General features: G+C 53.5%; 1 protein-coding gene across 1 annotated transcript; it reads left to right on the forward strand.

Annotated features, from left to right (window-relative positions):
* The first annotated feature begins 1,215 nt into the window (after positions 1-1,215).
* Positions 1,216-8,304, forward strand: ARL2 (ADP ribosylation factor like GTPase 2). The gene is made up of 5 exons (XM_010363959.2): positions 1,216-1,371; positions 4,787-4,897; positions 4,994-5,156; positions 6,830-6,910; positions 7,840-8,304. Exons 1-5 carry the CDS (start codon positions 1,232-1,234, stop codon positions 7,972-7,974), a joined length of 630 nt encoding a protein of 209 aa, XP_010362261.1. The 5' UTR covers positions 1,216-1,231; the 3' UTR covers positions 7,975-8,304.
* The last annotated feature ends 6,668 nt before the right edge of the window (positions 8,305-14,972 follow it).

Here is a 14,972-nt window from a genome sequence, read left to right on the forward strand (position 1 = left end):
TTTCTTCCTTTGTGTGTGTCTGATGGAGGGTAAATGGTGCTGACCCAAGGGTCCCACTCAGGCAGCCTATCTGTTCAGCCCTCCTCTGACCACAAGCCCCTTTCTGCAAGATGGGAAGCTCCAGCTTCTTCCAGACCTCTCTCTAGGCAAACTTCATGGAGGCATGAAGACATTGTGCTTTACCATTGACCAGACCTGAGTTTGAATCTCACCCATGCTCCTTAAACACTTTGGATTCTATTATCATAGCTACGAAAAGAATGGAAACCTCTCAGCGTTGCAGGGAGGATGAAGCTGAACACGTGGAATGCATTGCAAACAGTCACACAGGAGTTAGCCATTGTCTTCAGCTGGTGCTGACAGCTCTTTCCCAAGCATGAGAGAGAATCTTCCGCTGCCTATTCACATTTACCCTGCAGCCGGCTGGGGCACCAAATTAAGACAATAAGGCTCTCTCCTGAGTTGACAATAGGCTTGATCCTTGACCTATTTCCTCACTTTCTAGACTTCTTGAGCCCTAAGGTAAAGAATGAAACTTTCGGACAAAGCCATTCATTCAACAACAAATATTTACTGAGCACCTACTACATGCCAGCCACTGTGCTAAGCACCATCTGGGCCGCAGTTTTTCCATCCGCAAAAGTAGGAATTGTGCTTCTCAACAGGGAAACGCTGGGCCTCTGGGTGGGGAAGCCTTTGGGACGGGACTACAATTTCGTCATTGGAACCCAGGGACGCCCCGCACGTTTTCGAACGGCCTCCAGGGGGCACCGCCGCCCTGAACTGAGAGCCACAGGAGCAGGGTAGGGGGACGCCCAACTTTCTGCTCTGTCACTGGCAGATTGAGGACGATGCTGAGGGCCCACAGGCGCAGGATTTGGACCGTGTTGCTGGGAACGGGGCCTACACTGGCCCCAGGATGAGTTCGTCCGTACCTGGGGACCCTGGGTTCTGACTCTGAGGTCAGACGCAGCCAAGATGCAACTCAGGAACTTCAAGGTTTCCGCTCCGGCCGAGAACCCCGGTCTGGCGGGGGAAAGGGTGGGGATGTCGCCCTTTCTCCCCCAGCCTCAGCCCTCGGGAGGCGCAGCGTCAGGGCGGGCGGCAGCACAAAAGCCCCCTGCGCCGCTAGGGGCACTCTCGCAGCAGCTGCGCGGGCGACCTCGCGATCACGTGTGGCGAGGGCGGGACCAAACGAGCGTCCAGCTAATTGGCTCTGCCGTCGGCGAGCATGATAGCCAATAGGAACCGGGAGCGGAGTCCCGGGACTGGGAAGAAACGGCGGCCGGGAGGGGCTCCGGGGATCATGGGGCTCCTGACCATTCTGAAGAAGATGAAGCAGAAAGAGCGGGAGCTGCGACTGCTCATGCTGTATCCTCCCAGACGCCGGAGCCGCGGGGGTAGCTGGGCCCCGCCGGGCGGGCGATGCCGGGCGCCCCCTGTCGGGAGCGGAACGCGGCGGCCGGCGCGTCCCAACTGCCCCTGGCGTCACCACGCCTGCACAACCAATCGCCCCGGGGGCCGGGAGGCGCCGCACCCCCGGCCTGGGGCAGGGGCCACCTCCGAGGGCCGCAGAAGCGGGCCTGCAGGCGCAGCGGCGGGTGGCCTGTCAGGGGCAGTGGGTCCCGGAGATGACTCGGACGCCACCATCCGGCGGCCTGGCCCAAGCGTGGGGCCGCTGCCTTCCCGGCTCTCATCTCCCTCGGGCCCGAGAGTTCCAGGCCCCGGCCCCGCCCTCGAGCTCCGAATCCCGGGGGCGTGCGGGGTGGCGGGTGGCGGATGTGGGCTCTGCGGATCCTTTCGAGTGTGGCTCCAACAGTCCGTCTCTTTGGTGCTACGCGGCCCTTGGATGACCCTGCGGCTGAGGATGTGTGTGTGTGAGCCCGAGTGCCCCGTGCGCGCTGTGCGCCTTCTGAGTCCAGTTAGGTGCCCGAACCTGTTCCCTCTGCTCTGTGCCAGGCCCCGCGGTGGAATGGCAGGGGAGATAAGACCCTTATGTGCACATATAACTTAATAATCATCTTTTTTTTTTTTTTTGAGATAGGGTCTTGCTCTGTTGCCCTGGCTGGAGTGCAGTGGCGCAATCAAGGGTCACTGCAGCCTCCAACTTCTAGGCTCAAGTGATCCTCCCGCCTCAGCCTCCCAAAACTCTGGGATTATAAGCATGAGCCACGGAGTCCGGCCCATGTCTGTTTTATTTTATTTTATTTTATTTGAGACGGAGTTTCGCTCTTGTTGCCCAGGCAGGAGTGCAGTGGTGCAATCTCAGCTCACTGCAACCTCCGCCTCCCGGGTTCAAGCGATTTCCCTGCCTCAGCCTCCCAAATAGCTGGGACTACAGGTGCCCACCACCACGCCCGGCTAATTTTTAAAAATATTTTTAGTAGAGACGGGATTTCACCTTGTTGGTCAGGCTGGTCTCGAATTCCTGACCTCAAGTGACCCACCTGCCTTGGCCTCCCAAAGTGTTGGGATTCCAGGCGTGAGCCACCGCGCCCGGCCCCATGTCTGTTTTAAAGAGCTCTGAGAAAAGCATACAGTTCACTAATTTGATAAATATTGAGTGCCTAATATGTGCTAGGCACTGTCCTGGGGGCCAGGGTACTAAAACAAAAAAAATGTTACCTTCATGGAAATTCTGTAATGCAGGGGGGTAGAAAGATGATAACACAGGAAATAAGTAAAATATGTAATAGAGGCTGGGTGCTCAGTGGCACATACCTGTAACCCTAGCACTTTGGGAGGCTGAGGTGGGAGGCTCGCTTCAGCCCAGGAGTTTGAGACCAGCCTGAGCAACATAGACCCCGTCTCTATTTATACATATATATATATTCTCCATACATACTATATATGTATATGGGCCATGCTTTGGATCATGCTTCTGGGGAACAGGGCATTTTACTGCTCCAGGATGAGCTCCCACTACATATCTATGTATGGAGAATAATGCAATTTAGAGTGGTCAAAGAAGGCCACTGTATGATGGCAGGGCATGGTGGCTCACACCTGTAATCCCAGCACCTTGAAAGACCAAGGCGGATGGATCACCTGAGGTCAGGAGTTTGAGACCAGCCTGGCCAACATGGTGAAATCCCGTCTCTACCAAAAATACAAAAATTAGCTGGGTGTGGTGGTGGCCACCTTTAATCCCAGCTACCCAGGAGGCTGAGGCAAGAGAATCGCTAGAACCCAGGAGGCAGAGATGACAGTGAACCGGTAAGCTGAGATCGCGCCATTGCACTCCAGCCTGGGTGACGAGAGAAACTCTGTCTCAAAAAAAAGTGACAATTGAGTACATGAGGGAGGTGAGGGTTGAACCTTATAGCAGTCTGGGGGAAAATTTAAAGCAAAGGGAACAGCAAGTCAGAGGCCCTGGGAGGACTCACTGGCGTGTTCAGAGGACTGGCGAGGAGGGCAGTATGGCTGGAGTGGGGAGGACTGTTGACTGGGAACCACCTCACCTAGAGCCTTTTGGTTTTTGGTTTTCCCTTTCAGTGAGAAGTGCAGAGGACAGAAGGAATCAGAGACCAGTTTGGCCACTGCAGTGATGCAGGCGAGGTAGAATGGTGACTCGGACCAGGATGGAAGTAGTGAGGTCATGGAAGTTTCTGGCCTGAGCAATTAGAAGGGTGAGAAGCCATTTGCTGAGGTAGAGAGGACTGGGGGAGGAGCAGGTTCTTGGCTCACCGTAACCTCTGCCTCCCGAGTTCGAGCAATTCTCCTGCCTCAGCCTCCCAAGTAGCTGGGATTACAGGTGCCCAGCACCATGCCCAGCACCACACCCAGCTATTTTTTTAATTTTTAGTAGAGATGGAGTTTTGCCATGTTGGCCAGGGTGGTCTCGAACTCCTGACCTCAGGCGATCCACCCACCTCGGCCTCCCAAAGTGCTGGGATTACAGGTGTGAGCCACCGTGCCCGGCCTATTTGCTCTTGAAGGTGGGAGAAAGAACGGCAAGCTTATCAGCCAGTGGGGATGATCGAGAGGGGAAGGAAACATGGATGATGGCTTGGGGGCAGGCGGTCATCAGCGGCCAGGTTCCAGGGACTAAGGCTGGGCCTCAGGGGAAGTCTCCTCCTCACCCCTCTCCTGGACCAGGCTCATTCGCCCCAGCTCCGATGAGCAGGGAGAGGTGGTCCAGTCCAGGACCTGCCCACCCCACCACGCCCCACTGAGCTGCAGTGTTGGGAGGATAGAGGAGGGTGGTTCCCTCCCACAGTAAGCACACCCGTTAATTTGCACTCTGCAGTAGCAGGTCTGGAATATTCCAGAAACACATGAGGGTGGCTTCCTCCAGATATTTGTTCTTCCCTTAGTTCTTCAAAAAGCTTGCTCCTTGTATTTTGCGTCTCAACTCCAGACCTCAGAGAGGCCTTCCCCGGCACCCGAGCTGAAAGAGCCTCCAATGGCCCTCTCGGAAATCCTCTCTGTTGTGTTGATGGTACTAGCCAGGATCTGGCAGCGCCTTCTTTTCTCATTTGTTTGTACTTTATTGACTGTCTTCCCACTAGAATGCAAGCTTCCTAAGGGCAGGGCTTTGTCCTCAAGCACCCAGAAGAGAGTCTGGCACATAGTAGGTGTTCAACAAATTAAGGAGGTTTTGGTCAGTAGAGATGATATTTATATCTTGATACTTTCACATTTATTGTGGGCCAGTGATGGCCAGGCATGTGCTGAACTCAGTTTGATACACGGCGGAAAATAATGAGTCCCCTAAGAGGGGCTCTGTGACGATGTCACCACCCGGCGGAGAACAGGGACTTCTCCTTAACCTGCTGCGCCCCAGTGGCCTGGACAATGCTGGGAAGACAACCATCCTGAAGAAGTTCAATGGGGAGGACATCGACACCATCTCCCCGACGCTGGGCTTCAACATCAAGACCCTGGAGCACCGAGGGTGAGCAGGGGCCCCGTGGGTGGGCCAACCCAGAGCATGGCAGGAAAGGTGGGAGAGGCGCCCAGCTGACCCTCTTGTCACCCGCTCCTTGCCCAGATTCAAGCTGAACATCTGGGATGTGGGTGGTCAGAAGTCCCTGCGGTCCTACTGGCGGAACTACTTTGAGAGCACCGACGGCCTCATCTGGGTAGTGGACAGCGCGGACCACCAGCGCATGCAGGACTGCCAGCGGGAGCTCCAGAGCTTGCTGGTGGAGGAGGTGGGCAGCTCCTACCCTTTGTGCAAATGTGTGGACATGTGGCCGCCTTCTCAGCAGATGCCCCTCAGAGAGGTCCATGGCCCCAGAGGGAAGCTAAGGATCCATTCCTTCACTGGGCCCCCACCATGGGAGGCCCATGGTGCCAGAGGCAGGACACATGCTGTGGACTGAGATTGAGTTAACGTCCCTGGGGTGTTACTACGTCAATATCCTGAGCATCAGTTTCTGTTCCTTGAAATGGCGATGATGACACCCACATCATTGGGCTTTAGGGAGGATGACCCAAGGCCAGCATGAAGCTTTGAGAGGCCGTGCAGCCTGGCTCAAGAGTCTGACTCTTCGCTATGTTACCTCAGCCAGGGGTGGTGGCACGCACCTGTAGTCCTAGCTACTCTGGAGGCTCAGACAGGAGGATCAGTTGAACCTAGGAGGTCGAGGCTGCAGTGAGCTGTGATCATGCCACTGCACTCCAGCCTCCTGGGTGACAGCAAGACCCTGTCTCAAAAAAAAAAATAAAAAATAAGGGGCAGGGCACGGTGACTCACACCTGTAATCCCAGCACTTTGGGAGGCCGAGACGGGCAGATCATGAGGTCAGAAGATCGAGACCATCCTGGCTAACACGGTGAAACCCCGTCTCTACTAAAAATACAAAAAATTAGCCGGGCATGGTGGCGGGCACCTGTAGTCCCAGCTACTCGGGAGGCTGAGGCAGGAGAATGGTGTGAACCTGGGAGGCAGAGCTTGCAGTGAGCCGAGATTGTGCCACTGCACTCCAGACTGGGCAACAGAGCAAGACTCCATCTCAAAAAGAAAAGAAGGAAACTTGCAAAGATAGTACAGAGGTCCCCCATATACCCTTTACCTTGCTTCCCCATCTTACCTAACCGTGGCCTGTCCAAACTAATAAATCAACATTGGTGAATTACTATTATCTTAATTGCAGATTTTATTTGAATTTCACCAGTTTTTCCACTAATATACTTTTTGTTTCCAGTGTTTGATTCAAGCTACAACATTGCATTTAGTTGAAAATGAGGACACTTGTGAGAGTGAAAGGGGGGATTCTGCAGGCGGAGTCGGGATTGTCCTGGGCACACTGCACACACCTGCTGTGTGAGTGGAGCAGGTCAAACGAGATCAGGGCCATCAAATGCTGGTCAAGGCAGGTCGAGGCCCAAGGGTTAGACCCGTCCACCTACATCTCCCAATAACAGACGCATATGTGGAAACAACTAGAATCAGAGGTGGACAGTGTGGCCTGTCGGGAGTGGAGCGGTTAAAGGGCTGTGTGAACCCAGAAGAGGGAGAGATCACATTCTCTGTGCATGTCTGGTCATCAGATTGGAGCAGTCTAGAACCACAGAGAGCTCAGGGATCATCTTATCCAGCACCCCTCCCTGTTTATGGAAGAGGAAGCTGGAGCATGGGGGACAGCGGTGTCCCCTGTGGTGGTTGACTGGAACCAGAACCCTGGCCCAGGACTGCCATCGCCCATGTGGTCCAGCCTTGATGGCTATGTCCACAAACTCACTCCTGGGCCTCTCCCACCACTACAGGGCCTCACCTTGATCTTCCAGGTCGATCCTTCACCATAGATGCTCTGGGCCATTAGAGGAGGGGTCAGGCTGTCCTCTGAGTCCCCACCCCACCCCTCTGTCTTCTCTTCCCTAGCGCCTGGCCGGAGCAACCCTCCTCATCTTTGCCAACAAGCAGGACCTGCCTGGAGCACTGTCCTCTAATGCCATCCGCGAGGTGAGTCCAGGGCCTGGGACAGGCTCGCTGAGGGAAAGGGGTGCACATTTCTTTATTTTAAAAGCATTTATTAAAAATAACCAAAAAAAGTAATAATAAAAGCATTTATTAGCTCCTGCTAGGTGGCAGGACCTATGCAGGGCACTGGGGATCCAGTGATTAATAAGGCATGGGGTGGCCCACAGCCTGGGGAAGGCAGAACTGCGCATGTGTTGTTCACAGGCTAACAGTAGCCAGCGCATATGTTGTTCACAGGCTAGCAGTACCCAGCACAAACAGAGTGCTTTCAGTATGCTCTGCTCCTTGCATGAATTAACTCATTTCATTCTCACAATAACCTCATGAGGTAAGAACTATTATTTTACACATGGTGAAGCAGGCTCAGAGAGATTAGGTAACTTGTCCCAGGTCACACAGCCACTAAATAGACCAGAAGCCTCTCTGACCCCAGAGCCCACATTTTAACCATGATTCTAGTGCTCAAGCACCACAGTGAGAAAGAGCAGCGTTAAAATCTTGGCTTTGCCACTTATGAGCTATGTGCCCTTAGGCAGGTTGCTTAACCTCTCTGAACTTTGGTTTCCTCCTTGGTGAAATGGCTGACACAATCCCTGGCTCATGAGGACTTGAGGAGAATGAGAGAGGATGTGTAGGGCTCCTGGCATGATGCCCAGATCCTGGTGGATGCTCAAGAGCCCGTGTTGCATTTACATCACTGAGAGGTGGCACTGGTGTGGTACTGGACAGAGAGCCCAGGTGCCCCTGGGGGCTGACAAAGTCTCGCAGGGACCAGTGGGGCTTCCTGGATGGGATGACCTGGAGCAGGGCCTTGAGGGAGGCGTGGAGCTCCTCTGGGCTGGAGAGGGAAGGGGCCAAGGGCAGGCAGGGTCTGCAGTCACTGGCCACCATCAGCACATTTGTTCTTCCAGGCCCTGGAGCTGGACTCCATCCGCAGCCACCACTGGTGCATCCAGGGCTGCAGCGCCGTCACCGGGGAGAACCTGCTGCCAGGCATCGACTGGCTCCTGGATGACATTTCCAGCCGCATCTTCACAGCTGACTGAGCCACTCCAGATGTCCCTCCACCTAGCAGTCCAGGTCCCCCAACCCTCACCAAACACTATCCATGGGGGCATGGGAGTCAGCCAGCCAAACTAACACTCCCCCTCCTCCATCCCAACCTGCTGCTGCTACTGCTGCCCGCTGCTGCTCTGTGGCCACCCAGCTCCTGTGGCGGGAGGGCTGTGCCCTGGCTGTTTCCCTGGCTCCTGACCTGGCCTTTGGCGACCATACCAAGAAGAGAGGACTGGGCGGGGAGGAGCTGCTACTGCTGCTACCGAGGCTGTGGGCCTTATCCTTCACTCAGCTGTGAAATAAACCACTCCTTGCCCTGATTCCTGGCTGAGTCATTTGTTGATTCAACAGCGTTAGAGACCACCTGGGACCCACAGTCCAGCAGGGGACAGAAAGGAACAGACCATTGCAGTCAATAGTGAGCTGCGGCTATGTCAAAGGGATGCAAAAAAAGTTATAGAAGCATGGGACACGGTGCAACTGATTCCATCCAGAGGAGTCCAGGCAGGCTTCCTAGAGGAGGTCACGTTAAAACTGGGAATGTGAGTAGTTTTCCAGGTAGAGGAAGGGGAAGACGGTTCACCAGGGGAACTCCAACTCTCATAGGTAGGAATTAGAAAAAGGGACACAGCTCCAGACCAGGGCGCCAACTTTTTGCATGGAACACGGGCTGAAATTCAGCTCCCAATTCTCTGTTGTAGCCAGGACCCCATGTGCAGTGGACAACCTGAACAGCTGTATGAGGCCAGCAGAGGTTCAGGCAGAGGGGATCACAGGACAGGCATGAAGAGCAAGGGCTCTTGGGAAATGGGGAGGGGCATAGAGTCATGTGTGGGAGGGAGTGCAGCCAGAGGGCGGGAGGGGGCCACATCAGGTAGGGGTAGCTGTGTCCTTGCCTGAAGGCGACAGGAACTCGGAACCAGTGCCAGGCTGGGAAAGGATAGGAAATGAGGCCACCCCAGGGGTCCAGTCCAAGTGGCAAGACTGGTGGATGTTTTCACGGCCCAGGGTCCTAACAGCTGCTTACTCTGCAGGGTTCTGTTCTAAGTACTACCCATTCAGCAGTGCAGTTAGGGGCAGCCTTATGCAGTGCTGCCTATCAAGATCCCCCTTTATATGGGACACTAAGGGGTGGCACTGGTGTGGGACTGTACAGAGAGCTCAGGTGCCCCGGAGAACAGATACGCTCTCCCAGGGGCCAAGGGAGGCTTCCTGGATGGGCTGACCCTTGAGCAGGGAGGGAAGGGGCTGAGGGGAGGCACTGGCCACCACCAGCACCTTTGTCCTCCCAGGCCCTGGAGCTGAACTCTACAGCCACCACTGGTACATCGAGGGCTGCAGCCCCGTTGCTGGGAAGAACCCGCTGCCTGGTATCGACTGGCTCCTGGATGAGATTTCCTCCAGGAGGTTAAGTGACTTCCTCAAAGCCACACAGCTAGGAAGTGAGGGAGCTGGGCTTGAACCCAGCACGCTTGGTCACTATACCTACCCTGCTGCCTCCCGAAATAGCTCAGGCCTAATTGTCTTCAGTTTTTGTCTCTGCTCAAAATTCAAATGCCAAGGAGACGCAGCCTGCCGGCGCAGCTTGAGGCCCACGATTATCTTTTGGTGTGGATTTGTGGCCCAACAACCCTCCCAGCAGAGTACATCCAATGGAAGAAGGGCAGTTTTCCCAAAGGAAAGGTGAATGCTATTATCAAAAGGTGAGGAAGAGACACTGGGATTTACTCTGAAGCCGGCACTAGGATCCTTTCGTGGAGGGGTAGAGACCCGTGCAAAATCTAGGTTTCCTTTTTTTTTGAGACAGAGCCTCCCTCTGTCACCCAGGCTGGAGTGCAGTGGCATAATCACAGCTCACTGCAGCCTTGACCTCCCAGGCTCAAGCCATCCTCCCATCACGTTGCTGGGACTACAGACTTGTGCCACCATGCCCAGCTAATTTTTTATTTTGTAAAGATGGGGTCTTGCCGTGTTGGCCAGGCTGGTCTCAAACTCCTGGGCTCAGGTGATCCTCCCACCTTGGCCTCCCAAAGTGCTGAGAAAGTGCTGGGATTACAGGCATGAGCCACCATGCCCGGCCTAGGTTTCCTTAAAAATGGAAGAAAGGGCTGGGTGTGGTGGCTAACGCCTGTAATCCCAGTACTTTGGGAGGCCGAGGCGGGTGGATCACCTGAGGTCAGAAGTTCGAGACCAGCCTGGCCAACATGGTGAAACCCTGTCTCTACTAAAAATACAAAGATTAGCCGGGCATGATGGCAGGCGCCTGTAATCCCAGTTACTCGGGAGTCTGAAGCAGCAGAATCGCTTGAACCCGGGAGGTGGAGGTTGCAGTGAGCCAAGATTGCGCCATTGCTCTCCAGGCTGGGGAACAAGAGCAAGACTTTGTCTCAAGAAAAAGAAAAAAATTGGCCAGGCGCGGTGGCTCAAGCCTGTAATCCCAGCACTTTGGGAGGCTGAGACGGGCGGATCACGAGGTCAGGAGATCGAGACCATCCTGGCTAACACGGTGAAACCCCATCTCTACTAAAAATATAAAAAAAAAAACTAGCCGGGCGAGGTGGCGGGCGCCTGTAGTCCCAGCTACTCCGGAGGCTGAGGCAGGAGAATGGTGTAAACCCGGGAGGCGGAGCTTGCAGTGAGCTGAGATCCGGCCACTGCACTCCAGCCTGGGCGACAGAGTGAGACTCCGTCTCAACAAAAAAAAAAAAAAAAAAAAAAAAAATTTCAGGCCGGGCGCAGTGGCTCATGCCTGTAATCCTAGCACTTTGGGAGGTCAAGGTGGGCAGATCACCTGAGGTCGGAAGTTTGTAGACCAACCTGACTAACATGGAGAAACCCTGTCTCTACTAAAAGTACAAAATTAGCCAGGCATGGTGGCTCATGCTTGTAATCCCAGCTATTCGGGAGGCTGAGACAGGAGAATCGCTTGAACCTGCGAGATGGAGGTTGCAGTGAGCTGAGATTGCGTCATTGCACTCCCGCCTGGGCAACAAGAGTAAAACAGTGGAAGAAGGGAAGTGAATGTTGCGTGGACGAGCTTAGAACATGAGGAAACTGCCCTTCAGGGTACAAAATTAGAAGCCCCTGCCCTGTCCTCCTTGCAAGACAGACCTGGTGGTCTGCAGGCTCTTAAACCTGGACTCTGGAGCCAAATCCTGGCCTGCCACTCGCTGGTGGATGCTGAGCAACTTGCCTAGCCTCTCCGTGCCTCAGTTTCCCTCCTAGTGTTGGGAGGAGGACCAAATGAGTTGGTGTCTTGTATGTCATAAGTATTGTGTAAGTGTCAGCTATAATTATGATTATTTGAACCAGTAGGACTGTACGCAAATTCAGCTAATGTGAAGTCAGCCACCCACTGACATTATGTGTCACCCCAGTGTTCATGTCCTCCCAGGTGCCCTTAGGAAACAATGCTTTTCTTGAAAAGGTGAATTAGGCCAGGCGCAGTGGCTCACTTCTGTAATCCCAGCACTTGGAGAGGCCGAGGTGGGTGGATCACCTGAGGTCAGGAGTTCGAGACCAGCCTGGCTAACGTGATGAAACCCCATCTCTACCAAAAAAATACAAAAATTAGCCGGGCATGGTGGTGTGTGCTTGTAATCCCAGATGCTCGGGAGGTTGAGGCAGGAGAATCACTTGAACCCAGGGGGCAGAGGTTGCAGTGAGCCGAGATTGCACCACTGCCCTCCAGCCTGGGAAACAGAGTGAGACTCCGTCTCAAAAAAATAAATAAATAAAAGGTGAATTATTCACAGAGACAAATATGAAAATAACAAGGTGATATTCATCACAAAGGTCTCCACCACATGGTCAAGCATACCCTACCCTGGGTGAGATTGGGGAGCAGACCCTGGAGGAGCATGGTGGGCAGCCCAGCGTGGCGCCCCTGCAGCCTCTCCTGCTCCACTGCCGCCTTCTTTTTTTTTGAGCCAGAGTTTCACGCTTGTTGCCCAGGATGGAGTGCAATGGTGCGATCTCAGCTCACCACAACCTCCGCCTCCTGGGTTCAAGCAATTCTCCTGCCTCAGCCTCCCGAATAGCTGGGATTACAGGCATGGGCCATCATGCCCGGTTAATTTGGTATTTTTAGTAGAGACAGGGTTTCTCCATGTTGGTCAGGCTAGTCTTGAACTTCCGACATCAGGTGATCTGCCCGCCTTGGCCTCCCAGAGTGCTGGGATTACAGGTGTGAGCCACCATGCCCGGCCTCCACTGCCGCCTTCTGTTTGCTCCTTCTGGTGAGGGAACTGGTGGGGTGGGAGATCTGGAGAAGGCCAGGGGCTAAATTGCTCTAGATGGAAAAGGGCTTGGAGAGGATGGGGAGAAAGAAGGGTAAAGGGAAGAGTGTGGGAGACACTGAGCCAGAGAGGGAGGGAAAGATGGGTGAGAAGGAAACTGGGATAATATCCCTGCTGAGGGAACTTTGGAGAGGGGAGCAATGTCTGAAGGACTTCTGGTGTATGTTGCATGAGGGGACATCCCCATCCCTGGCCTCCTCCTGAACAACTGCTAGATGAACTACCCAGTTCAGACCCTCCAGAGTTTGATCTGGAGTCGGTTTTTTTTTTTTTTTTTTTTTTGAGACAGCATCTCACTGTGTTGCCCGGGCTGTAGTGCAGTGGCATGATCCTAGCTCACTGCCACCTTGAACTCAGTGACTCCATCATAGCTCACTGTAACCTTGAACTCCCAGGTTCAAGTTATCCTCCTGCCTTAGCCTCCAGAATAGCTGGGACTACAGGCCCACAACACCATGCCCAGCTAATTAATCTTTCTTTCTTTCTCTCTTTCTTTCCTTCTTTCTTTCTTTTCTTTCTTTCTGTCTCTCTGTCTCGTCTCTCTCTCTCTCCCCCCCCCCCACCTTCTTTCTTTCTTTTTCTTTTTTTTTGATACAGAGTTTCGCTCTTGTCACCCAGGCTGGAGAGCAATGGCGCAGTCTCAGCTCACTGCAACCTCTGCCTCCCAGGTTCAAACAATGCTCCTGCCCCATACTCCCGAGTAGCTGGGATTATAGGCGCCCGCCACCACACCTGGCTAATTTTTGTATTTTTAGTAGAGATGGGTTTTCACCATGTTGGCCAGGCTGGTCTTGAACTCCTGACCTCAAGTGATCCGCCCAACTCGGCCTCGCAAAGTGCTGGGATTACAGGCATGATTTTTAAATTTTTTAATTTCTCATGAAATCAGGGGCAGCCTGTTGCCCAGGCTGGTCTCGAACTCCTGGCCTCAAGTAATTCTCCCGCCTTGGCCTCCCAAAGTGCTGGGACTACAGGCATGAGCCCCAAGCCATGCTTTGCTTCTTTCTGAAGACCAAGGCACCGCACCTGTACACCTGAGTTCCAGGAACAAGAGTGGCCATTCACAATGCTTCCTTTGCACTAAATACTATGTATTGTATTTAAGCTTCCCAACTTCATGCTGCATTTCAACAGATTTTTGCTTCAATTCTAACACTTACTGGAGCAAAGGTCTCAAAACCCATACTGGGTTTGGGAACATCAGTCTCCACATGGCCCACAGTGACAGTATCAATAACACCAATGTTGGCCAGGCGCGGTGGCTCACGCCTGTAATCCCAGCACTTTGGGAGGCCGAGACGGGCGGATCACGAGGTCAGGAGATCGAGACCATCCTGACTAACACAGTGAAACCCTGTCTCTACTAAAAATACAAAAATTAGCCAGGCACGGTGGCAGGCGCCTGTAGTCGCAGCTACACGGGAGGCTGAGGCAGGAGAATGGCGTGAAACCGGGAGGCGGAGCTTGCAGTGAGTGGAGATCGCGCCACCGCACTCCAGCCTGGGCAACAGAGCGAGACTCCATCTCAAAAAAAAAAAAAAAAAAAAAAAAAAAACACCAATATTGTGGACGTCTGGAGGGGCAGAACCAAGAGCTTGTGAGTTGGTAGGATGCGATCTAGAGCTTCTGAGCAGCGTGGTTCCACAGCATTGCCATCTTTACAGGTGACTTCCCATCCCTTGAGCCAAGGCATGTGAGCTTTTGGCTCCCGCCTGTTGTCACCACTCCAACCAGATATTGGCACAAATACTACTATGTCAGGGTTGTAGCCAATTTCTTAATGTAGGTGCTGATTTCCTTAATGACTTATCCCACCGCTCCTCTTTTTTTTTTTTTTTTTTTTCTTGAGATGGAGTCTCACTCTGTTGCCCAGGCTGGAGTGCAGTGGCACGATCTCAGCTCACTGCAACCTCTGCCTCCCGGTTTCAAGCAATTCTCTGCCTCAGCCTCCTAAGAAGCTGGGATTACAGGTGCCCGCCAGCAGGCCCAGCTAATGTTTGTATTTTTAGTAGAAACGGGGTTTCACCATCTTGGTCAGGCTGGTCTTGAGCTCCTGACTTCGTGATCCACCCACCTCAGCCTCCCAAAGTGCTGGGATTATAGGCGTGAGCCACCACGCCCGGCCGCCATCTCTCCTCTTTAGAATGGCCCACTGGGATCCAGTTTGTTAACACCAACAATTAGTTTCACACCCAGCATGTAAGCCAGAAGAGTGTGTTCACACGTCTGCCCATTCTTGGAAATACCAGCTTAAAGTTCACCAACACCAGCAGCAACAATCAGGGCAGCACAGTTAGCCTGAGATGTGCCTGTAATCAGGTTTTTGGTAAAGTCTCTGCATCCTGGGCCATTGATGATGGTCACATAGTACTGACTGGTCTTCATTGCCAGCAGGGAGGTAGCAGTGGTGATAGCACTCTCATGTTCAACTTTCAGCTTACCCAAGACCCAGGTATGCTTGAAGGAGCCCTTTCCCATCTCAGCAGCCTCCTCAAAATTTTTGATGGTTCTTTTGTGGATCCCACCACACTTGTAAATCAGATAGCCAGTAGTGGTGGACTTGCTCAAATCAGATGACGATGTTGAGCTGAGTCTTTTCCTTCCCCTGCACCTTTTCTTTTGAGATGGCGTCTCACTCTGTTGCCCAGACTGGAGTGCAGTGGTGCGATTGCAGATCACCGCAGCCTCAA

The sequence above is a fragment of the Rhinopithecus roxellana genome, chromosome 15 (genome assembly GCF_007565055.1).
Source record: "Rhinopithecus roxellana isolate Shanxi Qingling chromosome 15, ASM756505v1, whole genome shotgun sequence".
Taxonomy (NCBI): domain Eukaryota; kingdom Metazoa; phylum Chordata; class Mammalia; order Primates; family Cercopithecidae; genus Rhinopithecus; species Rhinopithecus roxellana.